General features: G+C 37.8%; 1 protein-coding gene across 1 annotated transcript; it reads right to left on the minus strand.

The window, feature by feature from the left end:
* Nucleotides 958-26,200, minus strand: LOC100520342 (nephrocan-like). The gene is made up of 3 exons (XM_003121240.3): nt 25,443-26,200; nt 17,593-18,494; nt 958-2,101 (listed from the first exon to the last, which is right to left on the minus strand). Exons 1-3 carry the CDS (start codon nt 25,629-25,631, stop codon nt 1,654-1,656), a joined length of 1,539 nt encoding a protein of 512 aa, XP_003121288.2. The 5' UTR covers nt 25,632-26,200; the 3' UTR covers nt 958-1,653.

Consider the following 27,452-nt stretch of genomic DNA (forward strand, 5'->3'; position numbering starts at 1 on the left):
TGAAAGGTTTTGAATACTGTAGCTGATAAGTGTTATTAATTGGAACAGGAACTAATTTGGATGGGGCTTCAGATTTATTTGCAAGTAGATCATTTTCACAAGTAGATTGATAGAGAGAAAAAACTGTTCTATAGTCACACCTCTATCCCCAGTCAGGCGGCTCTCAAAAGCATGCAGTTCTTCGAAAGAAAGGCACTGCAGGGATTGTGGTCAACTCAGAGAAACGTGAATGGAACTCAAAGCACAGCTCTTTCCAGCAAGACCGTTGCAGAGACATTTGTAGTATTTCAAGTGCTATTTTATATTTCTCTTTCTATTTGCCTTTGATCTTAGTGAGACTGTCAAAATGAAGCCTTGACTACTGTCCCTTAGCCAAAGGTGAACATGTGACTCAAGCTAGAACAATTAGTCTCTCCCTCTGGGGATGTGAATCTTGAGAAGAAGGAAGCTAATACTGATACTAGTGAACATCTCACTCTGCAGAGAGAACCCCAGAGAAGCGTAGGGTCTCTGCATTATGTTCTTCTGCCTGGGGCCCTAGAGCAGTTCTGACCCCTGTCCTTTCCAAATTGTCCAGCTTTTCCTTTGATGCAGTGAGCTATTTCCAATCTTTCCAATAAATTCTTTCTTAAGTTAGAGTTCATTTTTACCGCTTGTAAACAAAAGCCTGTCGTGTAGGACTATAGGTGCCGGCTTCATATACAAAATTGTCAGTTTTTATTTGATAAAATGATCTACTCCAGGAATTCCCATCGTGACTCAGTGGAAACAAATCTGACTAGTATCCACGAGGACACAGGTTTGATCCCTGGCCTCGCTCAGTGCATTAAGGATCGGGTGTTGCCATAATTTGTGGTGTAGGTCGCAGACTCGGCTTGGATCTGGCGTGGCTAATGGCTGTGGTGTAAGCTGGCAGCTGTAGCTCCCATTCAACCCCTAGACTGGAAACCTCCATATGCTGTGGGTGCAGCCCTAAAAAGACAAAAAGAAAAAAAATGATCTACTCCATTTGCAGGAAGTTAATCAGATGGAGATTTTATTGTGCATCACTATTTGTCTAGGTTTCAGAATAATATACAAAAAAATTACTTTTAACATGGAAGGAATCTTACATCTTCTGACCATTGTTCTTTTCTATTTTTCTCCCCTCCCCTCAACTTATCTTAATCCTCATCTCATTTTTTTAAAAAAGAAAAACTTATAAAAAGAGTCTTGCATATCTAAATGTAGTATATATTTCTGCTTACAAGATTGAACATTAAAAATGGTTTGGTTTGGTTTTGTTTTTCTGGAGCAAGAGGTTTTTCAGGGCAATGAAACAACTCCATGTGATACTGTAATGGTGAATATATGTCCTTATACATTTGTCCAAATCTATAGTACATACAACACCAAGAGTGAACCTTAGTGTAAACTATGAAGTTTAAGTGATTATGATGTGTGAATATAGGTCCATCAATTGTAATAACATTCCACTCAGGTGGGAGATGTTGTAATGGGGGAGGCTATGTTTATGTGGGGGTGGGGGTATATAGGAAAATTTCTCTACCTTCCTCTCAATTCTGCTATGAACCTAAAACTGCTCTAAAAATGAAATCTAATTTAAAAAAAAAAAAAAGGCAAGGACTTCTAAACTATAGACAAAGCTCATCCTTAATCTATCTCATAATCATAATAATCATCATCCATGTTGATTCTGATGCTGGAGTGCTCTTCAGGCTTGGGCTTCTTTTTGGTCTCCTTGTTTTTCTCAGTCAGATGTAAGTGATGCTCACATTGCCTCATGATCTTCTTGGAGGACATCCAGTTCTCCCCTTGTCGTTCAGCTGGTGCTGCACACCGTCCTCCCCTCACATCTGTGCCCTTGGCCTTCAGGACCTCCCTGGCTCTTAGGAGACTGCAGGTGCAATTCCATGGATTTCCATCCAGATACAGGTACCTGAGGCGAGGCAGCACCTCCAAGGCCTTGAGATCCAAGGCAGAGATCTTGTTGTTCCTCAGGTTTAGAACCTGAAGCTGCTTCAGATCCTTGAGCTCCCTCTCAGCAATATCCTGGATGGCATTACCTTTTAGGTCCAGCCTGGCTAAAGTTCCTGGGAGCCTGCAAAAGCATGGAAATAGGATGTGAGAGGAGGTTGTGACCATCATTCCATAACATCTTAGGAAACTCAGATTGAGCAACGTCTAGCTTTTCTGTACCATTCTCTTCTTTCTGAAGCTAGAAAATAAGCTTGATTTTGAAGTTAATTATAAATGTAAACCTCAGTCTTATCTATAGGTCTTTACCCCTTTCTCATAGGTCTTATTTTCTAAGCTTCTGATTTTCTGGTTCCTAGCCATAAAACTCTTTACTCTTTAATTTTTCGTTATCAAATGGGATCATATAACAAACTGATAAGAAAAACTAAGTTTCCAAATTTTTAATTGGCAAAGGCCATGAATCAATAATTTATAGGAAATGTCAAAATACTGAATAAAAATATAAAAAAAGTATTAATGAATATAAAAGGTAATGAAAAAAGATGCAATGTTAGAAATTAGAAATTAAAGTATGGTTTTAGATTTAAATCTTAAAATTTGTTTCTGATGAGAGTGTTGTGGGGTAAGAACTTAAACTCTGCTAGTGGTAGTATAAGTCGGTACCACTTTGGAAACAATTTGGTAACTCACAGTGAATTTAAATAATGTCATGCCCTTCAACCTAGGAGATAATAGGAGAAGTAAATAGAAATTTATTTACAAATATATTTGTCATATATTTGATCATATTTATAATAGTAAAAACATAAGAGGCTAATGTCCACTAAAAGGGAAATTAAGAGATAATGAACTATTATATAATCATAAAAATTATATTTTAAAATAATTTTTTTAAATGCTGATTCTATAAAAAAGATTTTTTGACTGTGGATTAAAAATCCAGAAGCTATAAAAGATTCATAAATAATTATGTTAAAAATAATTTAAAAAGGAATTAAATTATGTGTATGGCAAAGTTAAAAGACAAATGATAAACTGGGGGAAAAAAATCTGCACTCTATGTCCCAGACAAAGAGTTAGTCTTCCTAATATACAAAGGACTCTTAAAAGTTGAGAAGAGGGAGTTCCCATTGTGGTACAGCAGAAACGAATCCAATTAGTATCCATGAGGATGAAGGTTCGATCCCTGGCCTTGCTCAGTGGGTTAAGGATCTGGCATTGCCGTGAACTGTCGTGTAGGTCACAGACGCAGCTCAGATCCTGCACTGCTGTGACTGTGGTGTAGGCTGGCAGCTGCAGTTCCAATTTGATCCCTAGCCTGGGAACTTCTGTATGCTGCAAGTGCAGGCCTAAAAAGCAAAAAAAAAAAAAAAAAAAAAAAAAAAAATTAGAAGAAAGGATTTTAAAATAAGTCTGAAAATGGGCAAAAAGTGTGAATGGGAATCCACATAAAAGCAAAGCCCTTAAGGGAGTTGCCTTGTGGCACAGTGGGTTAAGGATCTGGCATTATCACTGCAGCGGTCAGGTCACTGTTGTGGTGTGGGTTTGGTCCCTGGCCTGGGAACCCCCACATGCCACAGCTGTGGCCAAAAAAAAAAAAAAAAAAAAAAAAAAGCAAAGCTCTTAGATTTTTTAACCATATTCAGGTGTATATTAGAAAAGAAGAAAGAGAGACAGGATTAAGATTGTGGAATTGAAGGATTGGCACTCACCTTCTCTCATAAAAACAACAGAATTATAATCAAACGCTGACAACCTTCAATCAAATGGACTGGAAACTTTCAAAAAGATATCCTACTCCAGAAGACAAGGAGGAGGCCACATCAAGACAGTAGGAGGAGCGATTACACGATATAAGCAAACCCATACCTGCTGGTTGGGAAGCCCACAAACTAGAAAGTAATTATATCACAGAGACTCAACTACAGGATTGAGAGTTCTGAGCCCCACATCAGGTCCCTATGCCTGGGGATCTGGGATTGGGAGAAAGAGCCACCAGAACATCTGGCATTGAAGGCCAGTGGGGCTTGTGTGCAGGAGCTCAACAGAACTGGGGGAAATGGAGACCCTGTTCTTGAAAGGCACACACAGGCTTTCATGTGCACTTTAGACTGATGATGATGCAAGACATTAGAAATAAACTGGAGGCAAAGATTGATAATTTATAGGAAACATTGAGCAAAGAAATACAAGATTTAAAACTTAAACAAGCAGAGATGCAAAATACAATAACTGAAATAAAAAATTCATTAGAAGCAACCAACGGCAGAATACAGGAGGCAGAAGAACAAATAAGCGAGGTGAAGGACAGACTAGTGGAAATCACTGATGTGGAACCGTATTCAGAATAGAGAAATGAAGAATAAAACCACACAAAGATGCTATTTCTCACCCATCAGAGTGGTAAAGATCTTAATCCTTAGCAATACATTCTGTGGGCAAAGCCGTGAAGAAGCAGACATTCTCATACACAGCTTGATGGGAGTTAAAAATGGCACAGATTCTGTGGAGAATGTAGCAAAGCCTAACAAAATAACATGTGCATTTATTCTTCAACCCAGTAATCTTACTTCTAGGTATAATCTCTGAAGATATGACTGCACAAATATCAAGGACCACATTGTACATCTTATGATATTATTTATAATAGCAAAAGGCTGGAAACAAACTAGTACGACAGTAAAGAACTACAATGCAGCCTTGAAAAAGAAAGGAGCTGGTCTCTGTGAATTATCATAAAGTGTTTTCTAGAAGGTATTGTTAAAGGGGAAAAAGCAAGAAATGGAATAGTATATATTGTATTTTAATTTTTGTGTAAGAGCGAAATAAGAATACATGTACACATTTTGCTTATTTTTGAAAAAAAAAAAAAAAGGTAAACCAGAAGCAAATCAGACTACTTATAGGAAGTGTTTGGTTCCATACGGTTTTAACTTTTTTGCATCATGTTAACATTTTACATGTTCATAAAACAAAGGCAAAAATCAAGCCCTAAAATCGAGCCCAAGTCACAGCTAACCAACTAATCCAATTAACTTATCAAATGTTTATATTGGTAATGTAACCCTATAAAGAAAAGAAAAAGTACTCTTTGACTGAATATCCTTAGTAGAAATAATCTTAGACTCTAAGGATAAAAGGATCTACAAAGAAATTCCTCTCGGTATGTTTATTGTTAACATTACTTTTAGTAATACAATTTTTAAACTTTAAATGAATACTATAAGACAAAGCAAATAAGTAAATGTATTAATGTTAGTAGGAACCAAAGTTTCATTGTAAGGGAAAAAGATACATATAAAAGAAAAGAAAAAAAAATCCCTCTCTAATGTTAATATGAACTGGAAATGTCAGTGCAAATTCATAATTTAAAAAAAATATATATTTTCTAGCTCTGTTTACTGAAAACACCTAGAAGCAATAGCATAAGCACACTGAACACACAGATCTTTGTTTCAAAATTCCAGTCTCCACTTAGAAGCAAGGCTGTTTGGAGAAATGACCAATTCCATGTCTGGGGCAAGGTAAGCTAGAACATCTGAGCCAAAATGCAAGGAAATGTTCAGAGATTAGTGGAGCACTCCTCAGGATGGTTGCTATCAGAAAACCAAAAAATAACAAGTATTAGCAAGAATGTGGAGAAACTGGAACCTTTGTGCACTGTTGGTAGGAATGTAAAATGATGCAGTCAATATGGAAAACAGTATGGCGGTTCCCCCCAAAATTAAAAATGTAAAAGCCATATGATCCAGCAATTCCATTTGTGGGTATATATACAAAAAATTGAAAGCAGGGTCTCAAAAAGGTATTTATATAGCTATCTTATATTCCCATATTGAATTCACAATAGTTAAAATGTGGAAGCAATCCAAGTGTCTATTGATGGATGAATGAATAAACAAAATACAATACATACATACATTGGAATATTATCCATCCTTAAAAGGAAGGAAATTCGGGAGTTCCCATTGTGGCGCAGTGGAAATGAATCTGACTAGGAACCATGAGGTTGCAGGTTCAATCCCTGGCCTCGCTCAGTGGGTTAAGGATCTGGCATTGCCATGAGCTGTGGTGTAGGTCATAGACACATCTTGGATCTAGCATTGCTGTGGCTGTGGCATAGGCCAGCAGCTGTAATGCCAATTTGACCCCTAGCCTGGGACCCTCCATATGCCACGGGTTCAGCCCTCAAAACCAAAAAAAAAAAAAAAAAGCAAGGAAGGAAATTTGACTCATGCTATAGCATGAATAAACCTTGAGGACATTATGCTAAGTGACAAAAAGCCTGTCACAAGAAGATAACTACTATGCGATTCCACTTATAAAACATATCTAAAGTAGTCAGTTCATAGAAAGTAGAATGGTGATGGTCAGGGGTTGAGGGGAGAGGGGAAATGAAGAGTTGTTGTTTAATGGGTACAGAGTTTCAGTTTTGCAAGATGAAAAAGTTTTGGAGACTGGTTGCACAACAGTGTGAAGATACTTAACAATACTTTAACTGTGCACTTAAAAATGGTTAAGTAGGTAAATTTTATGTGTTTTTTACACATTTTTAAAAATAAGAGTTCCCATCTTTGTGCCAGTACCATACAGTTTTGATGACTGTAGCTTTGTAGTATAGTCTGAAGTCAGGGAGCCTGATTCCTCCAGCTCCATCCTTCTTTTTCAGGATGTCTTTCTTTGGCTATTTTGGGTCTTTTGTGCTTCCAAACAAACTTTAAAATATTTTGTTCAGGAGTTCCCGTCGTGGCGCAGTGGTTAACGAATCCAACTAGGAACGATGAGGTTGCAGGTTCAATCCCTGGCCTTGCTCAGTGGGTTAACGATCCGGCGTTGCCGTGAGCTGTGGTGTAAGTTGCAGATGCGGCTCGGATCCTGCGTTGCTGTGGCTCTGGCATAGGCTGGTGGCTACAGCTCCGATTCGACCCCTAGCCTGGGAACCTCCATATGCCGCAGGAGCGGCCCAAGAAATGCCAAAAAAAGACCAAAAAAAAAAAATATATTTTGTTCAAGTTCTGTAACAAATGTCCTTGGTAATTTGATAGGGATTGCATTGACTCTGTAGATTGCCTTGGGTAGTATAGTCATTTTGATAATATTGACTCTTCCAATCCAGGATCATGGTATGCCTTTCCATCTATTTGTGTCATCTTCGATTTCTTTCATCAGTGTCTTATAGTTTTCAGAGTACAGGTCTTTTGTTTCTTTAAGTAGGTTTACTCCTAGGTATTTTATTCTTTTGGATGCTATGGTAAAGGGGATTGCTTCCCTAATTTCTCTTTCTGATCTTTCATTGTTATTACATAGAAACCGTATGGTACTAGCACAAAGACAGACATATAGATCAGTGGAACAGGATAGAAAGCCCAGAATTAAACCCATGCACCTATAGTCAACTCATCTATGACAAAGGAGGCAAGAATATACAATGGAGAAAAGACAGCCCCTTCAATAAGTGGTGCTGGGAAAGCTGGACAGCCACATGGAAAAGAATGAAATTAGAACACTTCCTAACACCATACACAAAAATAAGCTCAACTTTGATTAAAGACCTAGATATAAGGCCAGATACTATCAAACTCTTAGAGGAAAACATAGGCCAAACCCTCTCTGACATAAACAACAGCAACATCTTCTCAGATCCACCTCTTAGAGTCATGACTGTAAAAACAAAAATAAACAGATGGGACTTAAATAAACTTAAAAGTTTCTACACAGCAAAGGGAACCCTAAACAAAACAAAAAGATAACCCACAGAATGGGAGAAAATCTTTGCAAATGAATCGACTGACAAGGGATTCATCTCCAAAATTTATAAACACTACCTACCACTCAATACCTAAAAGCAAACAACCCCATCAAAAAATGGGCAGAAAATCTATACAGATAGTTCTCCAAAGAAGACATACAGATGGCCAAAAAACACATGAAAAGATGTTCAACATCACTCATCATTAGAGAAATGCAAATCAAAACCACTATGAGGTACCACCTTACACCTGCCAGAATGGCCATCATCCAAAAGTCTACAAACAATAAGTGCTGGAGAGGGTGTGGAGAAAAAGGAACCCTAGTATACTGTTGGTGGGATTGTAAATTGGTGCAACCACTGTGGAAAACAGGATGGAGATTCCTCAGAAAACTCAACATAGAACTACCATTTGATCCAGCAATCCCACTGCTGGGCATCTATCCAGAGAAAACCATGACTTGAAAAGACACATGTACTCCAATGTTCATTGCAGCACTATTTGCAATAACCAAGATCTGGAAACAACCTAAATGTCCATTGACAGAGGAGTGGATAAGAAGAAGTGCTACATATACACAATGGAATATTACTCAGCCATTAAAAGGAAAGAAATAATGGCACTTTTAGCAACATGGATGGACCTAGAAATTACCATGCTAATTGAAGTCAGACAATGAGACACCAACATCAACTGCTATCACGTACATGTGGAATCTGAAAAAAGGACACAATGAACTTTTTTCCAGAACAGATACTGACTCACAGACTTTGAAAAACTTATGGTTTCCAAAGGAGCAGGTAAGGGGGTAGGGGTATCCGCTGGGGGTTTGGGACAGAAATGCTGTAAAATTGGGTTGTGATGATCACTGTAAGACTATAAATGTAATAAATTCATGGAGTAATATAAAATAAAAACAAAATAATGTCATTTGCAGCAACATGGATGGAACTAGAGATTCTCATACTGAGTGAAGTTAGAATGAGAAAAACAAATGCCATATGATATCACATATCTAGAATCTAATATATGGCACAAATGAACCTTTCCACAGAAAAGAAAATCATGGACTTGGAGAATAGACTTGTGGTTGCCAAGGGGGAGGGGGAGGGCGTGGGATAACTTGGGAGCTTGGGGTTAATAGATGCAGACTTGCTTTTGGAATGGATTTGCAATGAGATCCTGCTGTGTAGCACTGGTAACTATGTCTAGTCACTTATGATGGAGCATGATAGTGTAAGAAAAAAGAATGTATATTATATATGTATGTGTAACTGGGTCACCATGCTGCACAGTAGAAAAAAAAGTTGTATTGGGGAAATAACATTAAAAAAATTTTTTTTTAAAATAGGAGTTCCCGTTATGGCTTAGCTGGTTAAGAACTTGATATAGTTTCTGTGAGGATGCAGGTTCAATCCCTGGCCTTGCTCAGTGGGTTAAGGATCCTGCGTTGCTGCAAGCTGCAGCCTAGGTTACAGACACAGCTCAGATTCAGCATTGCTATGGCTGTGGCATAGGCCAGCAGTGGAAGCTCCAACTCAACCCCTAGTTGGGGAACTTCCATATGCTGCAGGTGCAGCCCTAAAAAAAAAAAAAAAAAAAAAGATAACATAAAATAAAGAGATAATGGAATCATGTCTCATGAAGACAGGAACCAGCTTATAGAGGCTCCCACTAGCCACATGTGGGAAAATTTGAGCATCAAAAAAGACTAACAACTGAAAATGATCATAACAAACTGAATAAATTAAGATCCCTGGGTTCATAGTGATACTTGGAAAAGAACAGAGAGAAAAGGGAAAAAGAAGAGAAAAACTACACTGTAATGTAAAGAGGGAAAAATAGAAAAGAAAATTGATCCCAAATATATAACAACCAATTATGGCTAGACATATGTTCTGGTTGAACAATTATGGATTCCTTTTTTTATTCCTTTAAAAAAATTTTTTTTCAGCACTCTAAGTTTTCATCCTTGAACAGGTATTACTTTATAGTCCGAACAAAATTATTCTGCGAATACTAATTTAAAAAACGTCATGCTACTGCAGCTCTGCTTCAACCTCGAGCCCAGGAACTTCCATATGCCACAGGTCGGGCTATAAAAAGAAAAAAAAAAAATGTCATGCTAATGCCTATAGATTAAAAAAAAAAATTACAATTGTGAACTCAAAATCTTTCCACTAGTCAACAACTTTATATTAAGTGCTATTCTTATGAAGTACAGGAAGTGAGAAAGTTTTATAAGAAAAAATGCCCTTTGAAATACCATCTGAATACTATCTCCATACAGTGTGAACATACTGGATATATATTTCATCCTTTTTAGTATTCAGTGAAATTTTTTTGTGGCGGTCCCGAACATATGATTGCTATGTTAAGGGGAAAGAAAAGAAATGAATGTAATCATATTTTATGACACCATTACCTTTTGTTTGCTATAGTATTATTCTTATATGAATTTCATTCTGAAAGATTAACCTTTTAGGTTATTGGCACTTGGCCTAAATTTTGCCCTTGTTTTTTTCTTTGAATTTATATTGTATATTTATATATACTTATGCTTATAGATTTTTATATTTGCATTCATGTCCTAAACTATACAATACATATTCATACATAAATATTTATGCTCTTGAATATTTTAAAGTCTTATTTGTTTAAAGTGCTTCTCTTTATTTGGAATAAAATTTACCTAACAAAGTAGATTAATTTACCAGGGAAAAAAATCACTTCATACATTTTAATAGCTTAATAAAACTTCTGCAGAGAGGAGTTCAGTCATTGTTCAGCAGTAACAAACCTGACTAGTATCCATGAGGACATGGATTCAATCCCTGGCCTTGCTCAGCTGATGAAAATCCAGCGTTGCTGTGAGCTGTGGTGTAGGTGACAGACGTGGCTCAGATCCAGCATTGCTGTGGCTGTGGTGTAGGCCAGCAGCTACAGCTCTGATTCGACCCCTGGCCCAGGAACTTCCATATGCTATGGGGGGCCCTAAAAAAAAAAAAAAAAAAAAAAGCTTCTGCAAAGAAATATCTCAGTGGGTTTCTTGTTACTACTACAACAATTTTCAAACTGGCTATCCATAATTTAAATTCAGTTTGAAGTTAATGCCCAATACAATGTAATTTTGTGCACACACTAGCTTATGTAAGATGGATCTCTAAAAGTTATACAGAAAATCTCTCGTGTATAGCTTTTTTTTCCCAAGCAAAAATGGACTGTTAATAGGTGGTGTAACAGGAGCAAGACTCTGTGACCATTGAGAGTAAAGAGGAGGGCAGCTGAGGAAAGATACAGTAGAGTAAACCAAACAGTCAAGGCTACTTAAGATTTGAGTTCTAACTTTGTCCATTCTATTTACGAGAATGTTAGATGATAAGATATTTAGCCTTTTCTTCTTCTTCTTTTTTTTTTTTTTTTTTTTTTTGTCTTTTTATGGCCACACCTGCAGCATATGTAAGGTCCCAGGCTAGGTGTCCAATCAGAGCTGCAGCTGCTGGCCTACACCACAGCCACAGCAATGCGAGATCCAAGCTGTATCCATGACCTACACCACAGCTCACATCAATGCTGGATCCTTAACCCACTGAGTGAGGCCAAGGATTGAACCCACATCCTCATGGATACTAGTCAGGTTTGTTACTGCTGGGCCAGAACAATACTCTCTATTCCTTATATTTGAACTTTGAGATTTTTAAACAGTGCCCTCTTTCTTCTTATTTGAATGCTTCTTATTCATACACATAAGTATATTTTAAAATTCAGTTTTCTATAAACTACTGCCTAGCTTAAACTAAGCTCTTAGTTGCTAGTTGTGTATCCTATTACAAACCATTTCCACAAATCCCTTCCTCTGTCTACCATCCTCCGGTCTACATTCAACAAGAAAATAATGGTATATGGTTTTAGGTACACATAAAATCACATATCCACCTCGTTTGCCTAAATATGCTCATTGAGATAGAAAACAATACTTAATATTTATTAAGTGCTTACTAAGACCTTATATACATGTGTTATGAATGTATGTACATGTGTTATTCCAGGTCACTCCTTATAACAATTCTGTGAAGGTAGGTACATTGTTTTACCTATTCTTTTACAGATTAGGCATTAAGGTTAAGAGGGATCAAGAAGCTTGCTAACAGTCACATAGTCAATAAATTTTGAGGTCAGGATTAAACACAATAGTCTAACCCCAGTACAGTAATAATGAACATAACTGGTATCCATGAGGATGTGGGTTCAACCCTTGGCCTCACTCAGTGGGTTAAGGATCTGGCATTGCTGTGAGCTGTGATATAGGTCACAGATGCGGCTCGGATTTTGCATTGCTGTGGCTGTGGTGTAGGCCAGCAGCTGGAGCTCCGATTCAACTCCCAGCCTGGGAAGTTTCATATGCTGCAGGTGTGGCCATAAAAAGACAAAAAAAAAAAAAAGACTAAATAACTTACCTAACATCCTTGTAAATAAAATGGACAAAGTTAGAACTCAAGTCTTAGTAAGAAGCCTTGACTCTTCTTTTTTTTTTTTTTGTCTTTTTGACATTTCTTGGGCCTCTCCCGTGGCATATGGAGGTTCCCAGGCTAGGGGTCTAATTGGAACAGTAGCTGCCAGCCTATGCCAGATCTGAGCCGTGTCTGCGACCTATACCACAGCTCAGGGCAACGCCGGATCCTTAACCCACTGAGCAAGGGCAGGGATTGAACCTGAAACCTCATGGTTCCTAGTCGGATTCGATAACCACCGCACCACGGTGGGAACTCCCGACTCTTTTTTTTTAAAGCTTCTGATTTTCCACTCTCCAGATGAAAGTGCTCGGTACACAGAAGTCAGGTCAAAATGTTAGCTAATGCAAATAAGCAGGGCAAGCTTTCTTCTAAACAAGTACAATTACTCACTTCTGGGCTGGGTAGCCAAACACTGTATCTGTCCTTAGGAGTATCTTTTTCTTTCCTATTTCTATGGATAATCTGTTTCTATGGATTCTCTGGTTGAACAATTATGGATTCTTTTTTAAAACATTTTTCAGCACCCTAGATTTTCATCCCTGAGCAGGTAATGCTTTATAGTCGGAAAAAAATTTTGTTCTGGCATTGTAAGAGAAACCACTCATTTCCTGCTTTTGTGACCTTTTGGAAGTCATTTATCACTCTCATATAATTTGTCTTTGTAAGTCTGATTTATATAAAAAGGTAGTTCTGATTTTAAGACAATGTCCAGAAATGCAATTTGTTCTTTGGTGTCGCTTTTTAGAGTAAAAAGGGGGCACACCCCCATTTAGCCAGCAGGTGGCACTTGAGTATAAGTAAGAGAAAATGCTAACTGCCTCCCTTAGGTTGTCAAAAGCTATTCTGGATTTGAATTATCCAAATTGTGGCTAAAGAAGAGATGATGTAATTTATATTTGTTCCCTGGGCTGCAGGTTGGTGAAATTAGAAGCCACTGGTGAAATGTGAGACCCAGGTATTGGAGATTTTAAGTTCTAAGCAATACAGTGTATTGGTGACAGTAAATCTCAGAGGCTGGTGAGGATGCAGTGGCTAAAAATCCCTGGCTCTGGAGTTAGACTATTGTGTTTAATCCTGACCTCAAAATTTATTGACTATGTGACTGTTAGCAAGCTTCTTGATCCCTCTTAACCTTAATGCCTAATCTGTAAAAGAATAGGTAAAACAATGTACCTACCTTCACAGAATTGTTATAAGGAGTGACCTGGAATAACACATGTACATACATTCATAACACATGTATATAAGGTCTTAGTAAGCACTTAATAAATATTAAGTATTGTTTTCTATCTCAATGAGCATATTTAGGCAAACGAGGTGGATATGTGATTTTATGTGTACCTAAAACCATATACCATTATTTTCTTGTTGAATGTAGACCGGAGGATGGTAGACAGAGGAAGGGATTTGTGGAAATGGTTTGTAATAGGATACACAACTAGCAACTAAGAGTTAGTTTAAGCTAGGCAGTAGTTTATAGAAAACTGAATTTTAAAATATACTTATGTGTATGAATAAGAAGCATTCAAATAAGAAGAAAGAGGGCACTGTTTAAAAATCTCAAAGTTCAAATATAAGGAATAGAGAGTATTGTGTTTTAATTCTTTGTGGGAGGAAAACCACAGAAAAACTTTATTAGGTCATTCTCACTTTCTGATTCAAAGAAAATTTGGGGAGTGGGTTTTGGGAGATAGGTAGTGGTCATGATGGAGAATTTTTTTGTTTGTTTTTGTTTCGTTTTTTAGATCCATACCCACGGCATATGGAGGTTCCCAGGCTAGGGGTCCAATTGGAGATGCAGCTGCTGGCCTATGCTACAACCATAGCAATGTGGGATCTGAGCCATGTCTGTGGCCTACATCACAGTTGATGGCAACACTGGATCCTTAACCCACTGAGCAAGCCCAGGGGTTGAACCCACATCTTCATGATACTAGTTGGCTTCATTACCACTGAGCCACAATGGGAACTCCCGTGACGGGGGATTTTTAAAACACTCTCTACAAGAACATTGCTCTCACAGCTGGCTGAGGTCTTTGATGATCAGACAGTTGTGCTGCTTCATTTAAGCCTCATTGGAAAAGCCTCCTTGTGTCTTGTCACTTGCCCTCTTGTCCTGGCCCAGTAGTTCTCAACCCTAGTTTTACATTAAATTCATCTGGGAAGCTTCTAAAAATACTGCTGCCTGGGCCACAACCCTAGGGTGTCTGATTTAATTGGTTTGAATTGATGTCTAGACCGGAGTGGGCTTTTTAAAAAAGTTCTCCAGATATTTCTGTGGTGAAGTCAGATTTGAAAATTAGGGTTAGCTCAAGCTTGCAATTCCATTATACACTCCACTGGGTAAAAGCATTGTGCTTTCTGTAGTCACTTATTAAAACACAAATACCCTGGCAGGAGTAAATAATTAAGCTATTTTTCACTCATTAAACTTAGCAGGATTACTTCACCAAATGCTTTCTAAAAGTCACCTGAATAGAAAATCCACCAAGTTCACAGTTGTACTCATGGCTGTCATAGCTGCCTGAGAATCCTATGTGAGAGAGTCACTCCCTAAACTGTTTTAGGAGTTTTTATTGTATTGTATTGTATTGTATTGTATTTTTAGAGCCGCACACATGGCATATGAAAGTTACCAGGCTAGGGGTTGAATCAGAGCTGTAGTCACCAGCCTACACCACAGCCACAGAGACTAGGGATCAAACCCACATCCTTATGGATCCTAGTCAGGTTCATTAACTGCTGAGCCACAAAGCAAACTCCAGGAGTTTTTATTTTATATATGATTTTTTTTTCTTGGAGGAGGAACATGCAGTAAGAGAAAATAAGTCCTGAAACATAGTAGAGAAATTATTTACATAACAACGAGAATTGCAGTGTTTGTAGTTCCTGTTGTGGCTCAGCAGATTAAGAACCCGACTAGTATCCATGAGGATGCTAGTTCCACCCCTAACCTCGATCAGTGGGTTAGGGGTCTGGCATTGCCATGAGCTGTGGTTTAGGTCGAAGATTTGGCTGGGATCCTGCCGTTGCTGTGGCTGTGGCGTAGACCGGCAGCTGCAGCTCCGATTTGGCCCCTAGCCTGGGAATTTCCCTATGCCGAAGGTGCAGGTGCCCCCCTGCCCCCCAAAAAAGAATTTGCGTGTTGAAATACTGCCAGCATGTTCTTGCCTTATGGCCTTTGTATGATTCAGTCTAGAACACTTTTTTCCCCAAAAATACCTTCACAACCAAGTCCCTTACCTCCTTCCAATCTTTGCTCAAAGCTTACCTTTTCAAGGGGGTTACCATGTTTACCTTATTTAAAATTGCAACCAGCCACCCCATTCTCGATGCTCCTGAACCTGGAAATTATGTCCTTTTTTGTTGTTTACTATATATAACTCTTAGCACTATCTAAATATTATGTACTTTACTTACATATTACATTGTCACTCTTTCCCTGCTAGAATTTAAGCTGTACAGAACAATAAGTTTTATCTCTTTGATTACACTGATATATCTTTAGGGCCTGGTGAAGTACCTGGCACATGGTAAATGTGTCAAATATATTTGTTAAATTAAATTAATTGTGTGCACATGCTTATGCATTGAGAAATTGATTACTTTCAAATCATTCTCAACATATTTTAAAGTACTGATTTCAGCTGGAATAAAAATCACTTTTTGATGTTTTGCCTTTGGTATAGTTAACATACCATATAACTTAAAAATCCCTTTTTCAACTAGGAAAAAAATGAACATCTGTCCATATCAAAGATAATTTTTCCCTTTCACATTGATAAGAAAAATTATTGTAATGAACAATGATAATAAGTAAATCAGGTTCCACAGGAGTCTACAGAAGCCAGAAGTTAGTATGTTAACTATAAGAAATTTGAGGAGTTCCCGTCGTGGCGCAGTGGTTAACGAATCCGACTAGGAACCATGAGGTTGCGGGTTCGGTCCCTGCCCTTGCTCAGTGGGTTAACGATCCGGCGTTGCCGTGAGCTGTGGTGTAGGTTGCAGACGCGGCTCGGATCCTGCGTTGCTGTGCCTCTGGCGTAGGCCGGTGGCTACAGCTCCGATTCAACCCCTAGCCTGGGAACCTCCATATGCCGCGGGAGCGGCCCAAGAAATAGCAACAACAACAACAACAAAAAAGACAAAAGACAAAAAAAAAAAAAAAAAAAAAAAAAAAAAAAAAGAAATTTGATAATGATAGTAGGGTAAGGAGCCTTTTTTTCTACAAAGTGCTGAAAGAAAAAAGAATCCATTGATAGGCACATATTATAAATAACATAATATCTTTTTAGGAGAATAATAGTACTTATTCTTCTACTTTTTAAAAAAATTCTACTTTAAAATGTGGAACATGAGATAAAGTTTAAATAAATAGGCACATGGAACTATATCCAATCATGTGTGATGGAATACGATGGAAAACAAATAAAAGAATGCATATATATATATATATATATATATATAAAACTCGGTCACTTTGCTATACAGCATAAATTGACAGAATATTGTAAATCGTCTATAATAAAAATTTTTAAAAATTAAAAAATAAATAGGACCAATTAATGTAAACATGTGCATTAGTTATAGATTATGACTGGTTGGGGGAACACGTACAGTGGTTGGGTATAGAGAGTGGGATATTTGGAACAGAAATTAAGCATCAGAGTATTAGGGTGTATGTGTGTGCATGTGTGTGAGAGAGAGAGACAGAAAGAGCAAGAGATCAGAAGAAACAACCAAAGCCAGAAGGTAAGACCAACATAAATTGACTCACACACAAACAGATACAGAGAAATAAGCAGCACTCCTTATCCCTTAAAGATCACAGCACTGAGAAGAATATGAGGCTCCCAAATACATAATTCAAAATCAATGCAATATTAACAAAATTTTGATTTTTTTTCTCTTAAAATACCATTTCAATGCTTTTTAAAGTAGAAATATCTTACTACAGTCCCCTCTCATTTTTTTCCATTGCCAGTGATTAAACATAGGACTAGTTGGCCTTTTGCTGGATCCAGACCATTTACTAAGACACCAGAACACACTCTTTGCAAGTAATATCCTCCTATGATGTTTGTTAGCATACTCCCCCAAAGCTGCACTGCATATTTTCATTGCTAGCATCTTGTCCCACAGGCAAGGTAAATTAAGTTTGCGCAGGAGTCAGCCTGAGGACTGGAGATTCCAAACCCCTGTTTAAAATTTCTATCCCTGGAGCCCTACAATGTCTTGATCAGATACTTGATGTTTACTGGGACTACTTTTCTTGTATAATGTACTTAATTGTCCCAATCTTTAGAAAACTTTCAGAGTAGTTACCATAAATGATAGGGCTCACTTACCTTAGTGGGATAGACAAGAGCAGGTTCTGCTCCAAGGCGAGGTTGGAGAGCTGGGAACACCTCTGCAGGGCTCCAGCTTCAAACAGGCTGACAATGTTGTTGTCCAGAAACAAATGTTTTAGATCTCGGAGGTCCTGGAAATCTTGCGCTGTAACTTTCTGAATCAGGTTATTGCTGATATCAAGTTTTTGTAGCCTTGCTGGTAGTCTGAGGGGCAGCATTTGCAGCTGGTTTTGGGACAACTCCAGAGTAGTTAAATTGGCAAGGAGCTGTGCCCCATCAAAGGAAGAGAGTGAGTTTTCTGACAGGTAAAGATGGGAAAGATTCTCCAAGTGTTTCAGATCTTCGAAACTTACCACTTTTAGCCGGTTTCTCTCCATTTTTAAAGAGAGCAAGGATTTGGGCAGATTAATAGGAATTTGAGTCAGAAAGTTACTACTGAGACTGAGGAATTGCAAAGACTGAAGAGAAGTGAAGAAGCCAGCGGGCAGGAGATGTAGCTTATTGTTCTCCATGCTCATGTGTGTCAGGTGGGAAAGTGCCAGTGGTCCCTCTACAGTCTCAATACTGTTACCATCTAACACCAAGCTTTGCAAACTGACCAGAGAGGAGAGTGTGCTGGGAGAGAGGGAAGAGATCAGATTGTTTTTAAGTTCAAGGATTGTTAATTTCTTCAGTCCTTCAAAATCAGATCTGTGAAGGACAGATATTGAATTATCATTGAGTTTTAACACTTCAAGACTGGCCGGGAGTGCACTGGGGATTCGTCTTAACTTATTTTTCCAGAGTTCCAAGGTCTTTAAAGTACTCAGAGTTTTGAAAGTGTCATTTTCTACTGACTCTGTTCCACTGGCCAGCAAAATAAAATCTTCTAGAGCCAGCATTTGGATGAAGTTAGATAGCTACAAAAAAAAAAAAAAAAAAAAAAAAAAAAAAAAAAAAAAGCAGGGGTGGGAAAGAAGGCAGAAAAGCAGTACATTAGGATTACTGTTAAAAAAAACCCAAAAAACCCATATACATTATCATTTAATACTAATGATACTTCAGGAGTTCCCGTCATGGCTCAGCGGAAACGAATCTGACTAGTTATCCATGAGGACACAGGTTGGATCCCTGGCCTCGCTCAGTGGGTTAAGAATCTGGCATTGCCATGAGCTATGGCATAGGTCGAAAACTTGGCTTGGATCTGGCATTACTGTGGCTGAGGCATAGGCCAGCGACTACAGCTCCAATTCGACCCCTAGCCTGGGAACCTCCATATGCCAGAGGTGCAGCCCTTAAAAAAAAGAAAAAAAATACTAATGATATTTCAGATTTTCCTACAGGATCTGTTTAACATTACCTCTTAGAAAAGGATGGAAACTCAGGTCCTATTTTTATTCATGATTGCTAACAGTGTAAGATACCTAATATTTAAGAACTTTCACACACTATTGGTAGATGTAAAATTGGCCAACTTTTGCTGCATATTCTTTGACCCAGCAATTTTATTTCTAGGCAGAAGTGTTTAAAAATTGCAGTGATTTAGGTGATAGGATGTTCTTTGTTGCATCATATTGTGATAGCCAAAAATGGGAACAATCTGGAAATCTTTCATCGAACTATTAACTAGAGTTACTAACTCTAGGGGATAAGATTATAAGGAATTTTCATTAGCTACATTTTGTATTGTTTAGATATATATATATATATTTTTTTTTTTTTTTTGGCTGTGCCCATGGTATGCAGAAATTCCTAGGCCAGGGATTGTTTAGATTTTTTAATTAAAAAACATTTTAAAATGGTCAAGCCTGGAGTTCCTGTGATGGCTCAGCGGTTAATGAATCCGAGTAGGAACAATGAGGTTGCGGGTTCGATCCCTGGCCTCCTTCGGTGGGTTAAGGATCCAGCTTTGCCATGAGCTGTGATGTAGGTTGCAGACACGGCTTGGATCCTGCATTGCTGTGGCTCTGGCGTAGGGCAGTGGCTACAGATCAGATTGGACCCCTAGCCTGGGAAACTCCATATGCAGCAGGTGCGGGCCTTGAAAAGACAAAAAAGAGAGAGAGAGAGAGAGAGAGAGAGAGAGAAGGAAAGAAAGAAAGAAAGAAAGAAAGAAAGAAAGAAAGAAAGAAAGAAAGAAAGAAAGAAAGAAAGAAAGAAAGAAAGAAAATGTTCAAGCTTTAAAAGTTAAAAAAAAAAAAAAAAAAGTCCTAGATACTGCTATCAGTAGGATGGGCCTATCAGAGAAACATCTTCAACGATATAATAGTTTGTAGTCTATAGTTTACAGTTAAGTGAGCCTAATACTTGTTTAGATAAAAGTTATAGTATATATATAACTATGAAAAGTTAAGAAAAAGCAATCCAAGTAAAATGAAGTAGAGCAGAGGATAAACTTCTCCTGTTTTCCCCATGTAAAGGTTTTGTTTCAGGTTTCAATCCTGGGCAGCCCCTACTCCAAGCATTAGAGAGAGGGTTGCATGTCTTTCTTGGGATCTTTATAGGTCCAATGAACACTGGAAACTAACACACCTTCATAGTCAATGCCTCAGACATGTGTGAACCAAGCCAACGAAGAGTTTGTAAACTATGTTGGAATTTTTTTCTGATCATCAAAGCAAAACTTGTTCCCTGTAAACGATTTTAAAATTATGGAAAGTATGGAGAGAATACAAAAATAATCCATAGTCCCCTGCCCACTTTTTGATAAACTCTATATTTCATATCCAAAAGGAATTTGAAGTAATTTCTTCTCTTCCACAAAAGATATAAAGTGCAATTACTTTTATTGACTGCCACCATAAAGACATTTTTGTTCATCCCCTCAGTGTAAGAGCTAAAACAATAAAACTCTCTCTCTCTCTCTTTTTTTTTTTTTTTTTTTTCTTTTTAGAGCTGCACCTGTGGTAGATGGCAGTTCCCAGGCTAGGGGTCGAATTGGAGCTGTGTCTGCCACCCTACACCATAGCTCATAGCAACACCTGACCTTTAGCCCACTGAATGAGGCCACAGGTCAAACTCACATCCTCATGGATACTGGTCAGGTTTATAACTTGCTGAGCCACAGTGGGAACTCCCAACAATAAAACTTTTAGAAGAAGATATAAGCATACATTTTCATGACCTTGGGTTTGGTAAAAGCTATCTTGGATATTATGCCAAAAGCAAATGTGACGTAAGAATAGATAAATTGAATTTAATTAAAATTAAAAATTTTTCTGCTTCAAAGAACACCATTAAGAAAATAAAAAGATAACTTACTGAATGGGAGAAAACTTTTGCAAATAATATATCTGATAGGATATTCATATTTATAATATAAAAAGAACTTTTAGGGAGTTCCTGTTGTGGCTCAGTGGTTAATGAACCCGACTAGCATCCATGAGGACATGGGTTCGATCCCTGGCCTTGCTCAGTGGGTTAGGGATCCAGTGTTGCACTGAGTTGTGGTGTAGTTTGTAGACGCTGCTTGGATCTGGTGCTGCTGTGGCTGCGGTATAGGTTGGCAGCTACAGCTCCCATTCGACCCCTAGCCTGGGAACCTCCATATACCGTGGGTATGGCCCTAAAAAAAAAGACAAAAAGACAAAAAAAAAAAAAGAGCTTTTACAACTCAAGAATATAAAGACAAATAGCCCCAATTTTTTAAGTGGGCAGAGGATTTATAGAAATTTCTCCAAAAAAAATATACAAATAGCCAATAAGCACATTAAAAGATGCTTTACATTATTAGTCATTAATGATATGAAGGTTAAACCAAAAAGAGATACCACCTGATGCTCATCAGGATGCCTATGATCCAGAAAAATAAAAGATAAGAAATGTTAGCAAGGATGTGGAGAAATTGGAACTGTCGTGTATTTCTACAAGGAATGCAAAGTGCTGCAGCCACTTTGGAAAAGTCTGGTAGCTTCTCAAAATGTTAAACAAAGAGTTACCATATGATCCAGAAATTCCACTCCTCGGTATATACCCAAGAGAAATGAAAATATATATCCATTGAAAAACTTGTACACTAATGTCAGAGCAGCCTTATTCATAATAGCCAAAAAGAGGAGACAACCCAAATGCTTATCAACTGATGAACAGGTTGACAAAATGTAGTATATATGTGCAATGGAATATCATCTAACCTTCAAAAGGAAAGAAATGCTGACATATGCTACAACATGGATGAACCTTGAGCACATTATTTTAAATGAAAGAAGCCAGTCACAAAAGACCACAGATTTAGAGGGAAAGACTGGATTCAGTTTGGAGCACTATATATATATATACATATATATATATATGTGTGTGTGTGTGTGTGTATTTCCAGTGCAGCTGGATAAGTCTGAAATATGGGGGAAAGGTATAAATGAGAAACCCAGTAAAAGAGCCATCATCACTTACACAAAGTGAAGTCACCCAAGGAAAGTGTGCATAGCAAGAAAAAAAATGGCTAGGCCAAAAAGAAGCCTATAAAAAGGGCAGAAAAGACACATTAGAGAGGAATAATGAGAATGTAAAAGTGTGGTGTCATGGGAGGGACGAGAATGAGAATTTCAAGAACTATTTGTGAGCCAGTGTCTTAGAAGAGTATTTTTTGACTGTGTTGAGCAGGCAGAAACCAGACAGCGGTGAATTAAAGAATAAATAAGAGGTGAAGAAGCGGAGGCAGTAAGTACAGACTACCTTCTCACAGAGTTTTGCAATTAAAGAGGGATAGCAGCAAGAGGAGACACAGAATTAAAATAATCTTATTTTTATTGTGATGAAAGGAGCATGTTTATAGGCTAAAACAGGACAAGAGTAAAGAAAAAGCAACTGAAGATATGGGAATGGGGAGCAAACTCCAGGGAGAGGTGAGAAGGATGGAATCAAGGGTATAGGAGGGAGCTTCCTTGAAGAGGAGAGACATCTCATCCCCTCTGTCTGGAGGAAAGAGTTTGCAGCATAGGTTGGAGACAAATTAGTATATAGTGAGCAAGAGTAGAGGGAGATGAAGACTCCTGGCCTAAGTTTTGTCATGATTTGTTAATAAAATGGGAGGCCAGCCATTTGGTCAAAATGAGGATGGCAGGGATTGAGAAGTTTGGAAAGATGTCAAGGGAAGGTAGGGAGAACCTGACCAAGTAAACCTGAAAGGATAGATGGGTGACAATGAAGACCTACCTAGACAAGGTTGGAGACCTTGAATCTGGGTTCTAAACCACGCTCATACAAACAGATAATGTGGAGAAGTGTGATCCTCTCCAGCAGCACTCAGCTGTCGGAGAAACAAAGCAAAATGATCGCCCTAACTGAAGACTGAGGCTTTGCTGAATAGGTAATGAGATAATGAACTATGGGATGCAAAATGGGAAGGGGTGGGGAAGAAAATAGATAAGAAATGAATTGATTATCTGAGAGAACCAGATAGATCCAGGATTAGACGTCTCCGTGAGGTAGAAAGAAGTATGGCAGCTGAAAGGAAAGAAGACGACTAGAGTGTAGGCATGGGAATTCAAGATTTTTGAGTGGAGGAGTTTCAGGAATAATGAGCATTATGATATAAGCAAGAGAGTAAATGGCTGTGAAGTGGAAATGTAGATAGATCATTTTTTATGAGTTCAAAGAAGTGTGGAACTAAGATATTTAGACACTGAAGTCACTCCAAAAGATGCAGGACTTAGGATGGAGAGGAAGCCAGGATGGAAGGGACCAAGGGCACAATATGATACACAGAAGAGCAAAAAGATTGTTATAATCTGATGGCATGCACCTCAAAGAAATGGATTTTTACAGATAAATTGGTAAGTCCCTCTCGAGGGCAGGAACTGTGAATTTTTCATCTTTTATCCCGTCTCAAACACAGCATTCACATCCAAAAGTAACAGAAACATTTTAAATTGTGCTATATATGTATATGTGTTGTGTATGCATGCATATTTGTGACATACATGTGTATATATGCATATGTTTATATATTTAATTTCTATTGCTATTAATCTGAAGATCCCTTTTAACTTTTTTTTCTTTACATGTAGGCATCCAATTCTGTAGTTCAAATCAAATAAACAGGATATATGTTGCATTCACCAAACGCAAGTAAACTACAGTCATGTAAAGCCTAAGGATTTTTAAAAGGGAAAAGGGAGATATTGCTGAGAGCTTTCTACTTCCTTCACAAAACAATTTTCTCTTTTGACAACACTTTTGCTGGGAACTGTCCTTCCTAGAGATAATTAACTGGGTTAAAGTCAGGGAAGTGGCAATATTGCTGTTCAATGAACCTAAACCAATGACAAATGAAGTCATTCAATAACTGAATTTGATGAGAGGCATCATTTCATCTTATTGGTTGCAAAGCAGCAGTGTGTGATCATTACCAGGCTTAGTGGACACTCCAGCTCTCACTATCTCAAGTCCTCAGGACAAATATTTAAGCTTTTGCCTTTTAACCAGGTATTTGCTTGAATGCTGACACCTTCTGTATGGCATTAGGCACTACTGGATTAGAAGAGGAAAGTAAACATGACGACTAGGCAATTGTGCTTATTGAGCCTGAAAATAAATACCATGCCACACATTTTAAACTCTGTGTTTATGTGCACCTACATTAAAATTTCTTAGCCAAATAAAAAAGGGAGGGGTGTCTCTGTTTGAAGGAAAAGTACATTCACCTGCTGACTCTCTGCCCCTGGATCACAGACAGATATTTCCTTATCTTGGGATTTGGATCCATGAGGGAGAAGCAGTGACCAGTGAAGGCAAACTCAGCGAGCCAGAGAATTTTCCATCTAGAAAGTTCCTGGGATCCCTCATCTAACCCTGCCTTCTCACTTCATAAAGGTAAAAAATGAGGGCCAGAGATTTTTTTTTTTTTTTAATTGCTTGTCTGGGGTGGTTCTATCTCTAGTGAGAAAACTAGTAATGAGAACTCTAGTGTCTTGATACTTTTCAAAATAACAAAAGCCAAAAAGCAAAAGTTCCTTTGTGTTATACAAGTCAAACAAATCCGAGAGCTCTCTTTTCACTGCCTCTGAATAGGTAAATGGGAAAATAAAAATCATAATTGAAAGCACATGGCATGAGAATTGCAGTAGTGTGGCCAAACAAGAACACACATTTCTTCTGTATAGTTTTCCACAAAGACACTGATGCCTGGTTGGTTTATAGAATTTGTATGAATAATTCTCATATGCTGCATTCACCTTGAGAGTCTTATAACGTTCTTAGTATCATCTGCTTTCTGTGGCATAAAAAAAACTACTTTTTCTCATGAAAGGGCTTATTTCTTTTTAAAGCTTATTTTATTGAACTGTAATTGATTTACAATTGTGTTAATTTCTGCTGTACAGAAAGTGATTCAATTACACATATACACATTATATATATTCTTTTTCATATTCTTTTCCGTTATGGTTTATTACAGGGTAGTGAACATAGTTCCCTGTGCTATACAGTAGGACCATATTATTTATCCATCCTATATATAATAGTTGGCATCCGCTAATTCCAAACTCCCAGTCCTTTCCTCTTTCACTCTCGGCAACCACAAGTGTAAGGACTTAGTCTTAATGTGGGGACATAAAGGGGCCACATGTTCTCAAACTCTTTTTGTTAAGGAAGAGTCATTTCTTTTCCTCTGCAGCAACATAATGAAAATTTTCAAAACTAAAATAAAATATTAATTATAGACTTCTTTGGAGGGGGTTGCTTCCCGAAAAAGAAGTCTCCAGAGGCATATACAGTATACAGACAAGCAGGTAGCTAGTGCAACTACCCAACTTCATAACCATCATTTTTAAGTTGTGATTATTTAGGTCAGGTTTAACAACCCCACACTCATCCCTCACCTTCACAAAATAAAATTTCAGCAACTTGAGTGCAGAGTGAGTAGTTACCTGAAGGTGTTGAATTTTGCTGTGGCTGATGTAGAGCTTCTTGGTGGTGGAAGGAATACCCGATGGTACCTCCAATAGCCTGTAGCATTGCACAGACTGCTCTGAATCACAGCTGCATCTTCCAGGACAGTTAGGATCAAAACCATAGCTAAGAGAGAGCAAAACAAGGAAAGTATAAAGCAGATACATCTTCCAAAACAGGGCCTCTCAGGTGGGAGGTGAAGCTTTAGGTGATGTTTCACTCTTTATACCGTGAACTCTGATAATAGAATCTTATGAATGTGTACTCTGTCAATGTAAGTAGACAGGAAAGAAAAAAATTCTCAATTTGCCTGGGTTAAAATGTTAGCAACCATTACAAAGAGGAAGGGGCTTAAACATTGATAAGCTGCCTTAATATTTGTAGGTGAGCAAAACCCTATGTTATTTATGGCTTGGAAGGCTAATCTGCAAACACCTCTATTATCAGCAGTTTCCTTGTTTTGTTAAAAGTGACACTAGGGAATTAGTGGGGAAAGACAAAGAGCTGTTTTATAGTGGGCTATAAAACCTTTGAATTTTCTGTGACCCTATATTAAAACCATTTTTTGTGGGACTGCAATGGGCAGGTGTTTTCTTTTCACATTAACTAGTATGGGAAAATAGGCAGGGTTTCTTTTTATTGTTGTTGTTTCAGTAACATTTTATTGCTAGTGAAACAATGGGATACGATGAAGAGATCTTGAGAGCCACAGATAACTGGCTTAATTCATCTATCACTTGATCACCCAAATATCATGGTTAGAAAATATTTTTGTCATTCAAAAATATTGCTGACTCCAATAAAACCAAAACATCAAACTAGGTCTGTTACCTTTATTTATAATGATGGAAGAAAAGGCCTCTAACTTCTTCAGAGGAACTTGGTCGTGAAGTCCTATCAAATAGGGAAAGCTTCACTTGTTTGCTCCTTTGTTGTGATTTTTTGTCTTGCTATGATCATTCCTACCGAGGAATTTAAAAGCGTTTTAAGCAAAAGCTTATATAGAGAATCTCTTCCCTGCCCCTGGCAAACAGAAGACTTAAATTTCCCAATGCTGGCTGACCTCAGCAGATTGCTGTAAAGAAACCCTTCCTAACACTGAAAAGCTTCTCTGATCTCTTCTTTAACCTTACCTTTCTTTCCTACAATTTTCATTTTGAAGCCAAAACTTTTTTTCCCCTAATAATCAATTTATTCTATTTTTCAGAGTAAAGATTTTTGTGTGCTTCCTCCCGAAGACTTCTCTACTCTTCTCTTCTGATTGTTTGCCCTCTGTCTGTTTTCTTTTACTATCAGAAATAAGAAGTGATAAGAGATTTCTTTTCTGTCAATATTCTGATTTTCAACAAAATCTATTATTTGTTTCTTTTGTCAGTAGTAGAATTATTTTTAGTATTATAGGATTTTTAAATAGCAAAGCAATCCTCAATAAAAGAAAATTTGGAAAAAAAGAGCAAGGAGGGAAAAAACTTGTCCCCAAATATTTTTTCCAGTTTCTTTTCTTTGCCCAGGCTTTGAAATGACAAAGAGAAGTACTCATTGAATGCTTTTATCTTCTGTGTTGCAAAAAAAGATAAGTTCATATTTAGTTACTTGAAATGCCTGTAAAATCCTATCCTTTCATCTACCACTAATGACAGCTAATTTTTCTGTTACGCAGTGTAGCAATGAATTTCACTTTCTGTCTTCTGTTGGTAGCCGTGGGATTCCCTTGTCTTTGATCAAACCTGAAATTATACTGTGTAATACGCTTTTCTTCTTTTCCATGATATTTCTATAGCATTCCCGCAATTTTGGCATTGTCTTTAATATATTACTCTTTCACACTGTGATAGCTTTGTCAGGTTTTTCCCCTCCTATAACCCAGCAGTTATAATCCTTTCTTTCCTTCTGTAGCCCAGTGGTTTTTAACCAAGAGAAATTTGGCAATATCTGGAGACATTTTTGATGACAATAAAAGGATGGAGGTGGGTAGGTAGGAAGTTCTA

Source organism: Sus scrofa, chromosome 1, assembly GCF_000003025.6.
Source record: "Sus scrofa isolate TJ Tabasco breed Duroc chromosome 1, Sscrofa11.1, whole genome shotgun sequence".
Lineage (NCBI taxonomy): Eukaryota > Metazoa > Chordata > Mammalia > Artiodactyla > Suidae > Sus > Sus scrofa.

Coding starts and splice junctions, on each gene's coding strand:
- LOC100520342 (XM_003121240.3), bottom strand. CDS start 25,631: ATGTATCTGCTTTATACTTTCCTTGTTTTGCTCTCTCTTAGCTATGGT. Junction 18,495..25,442: donor GCAAAATTCAACACCTTCAG/GTAACTACTCAC, acceptor TTTTTTTTGTAG/CTATCTAACTTCATCCAAAT. Junction 2,102..17,592: donor CTCTTGTCTATCCCACTAAG/GTAAGTGAGCCC, acceptor ATGCTTTTGCAG/GCTCCCAGGAACTTTAGCCA.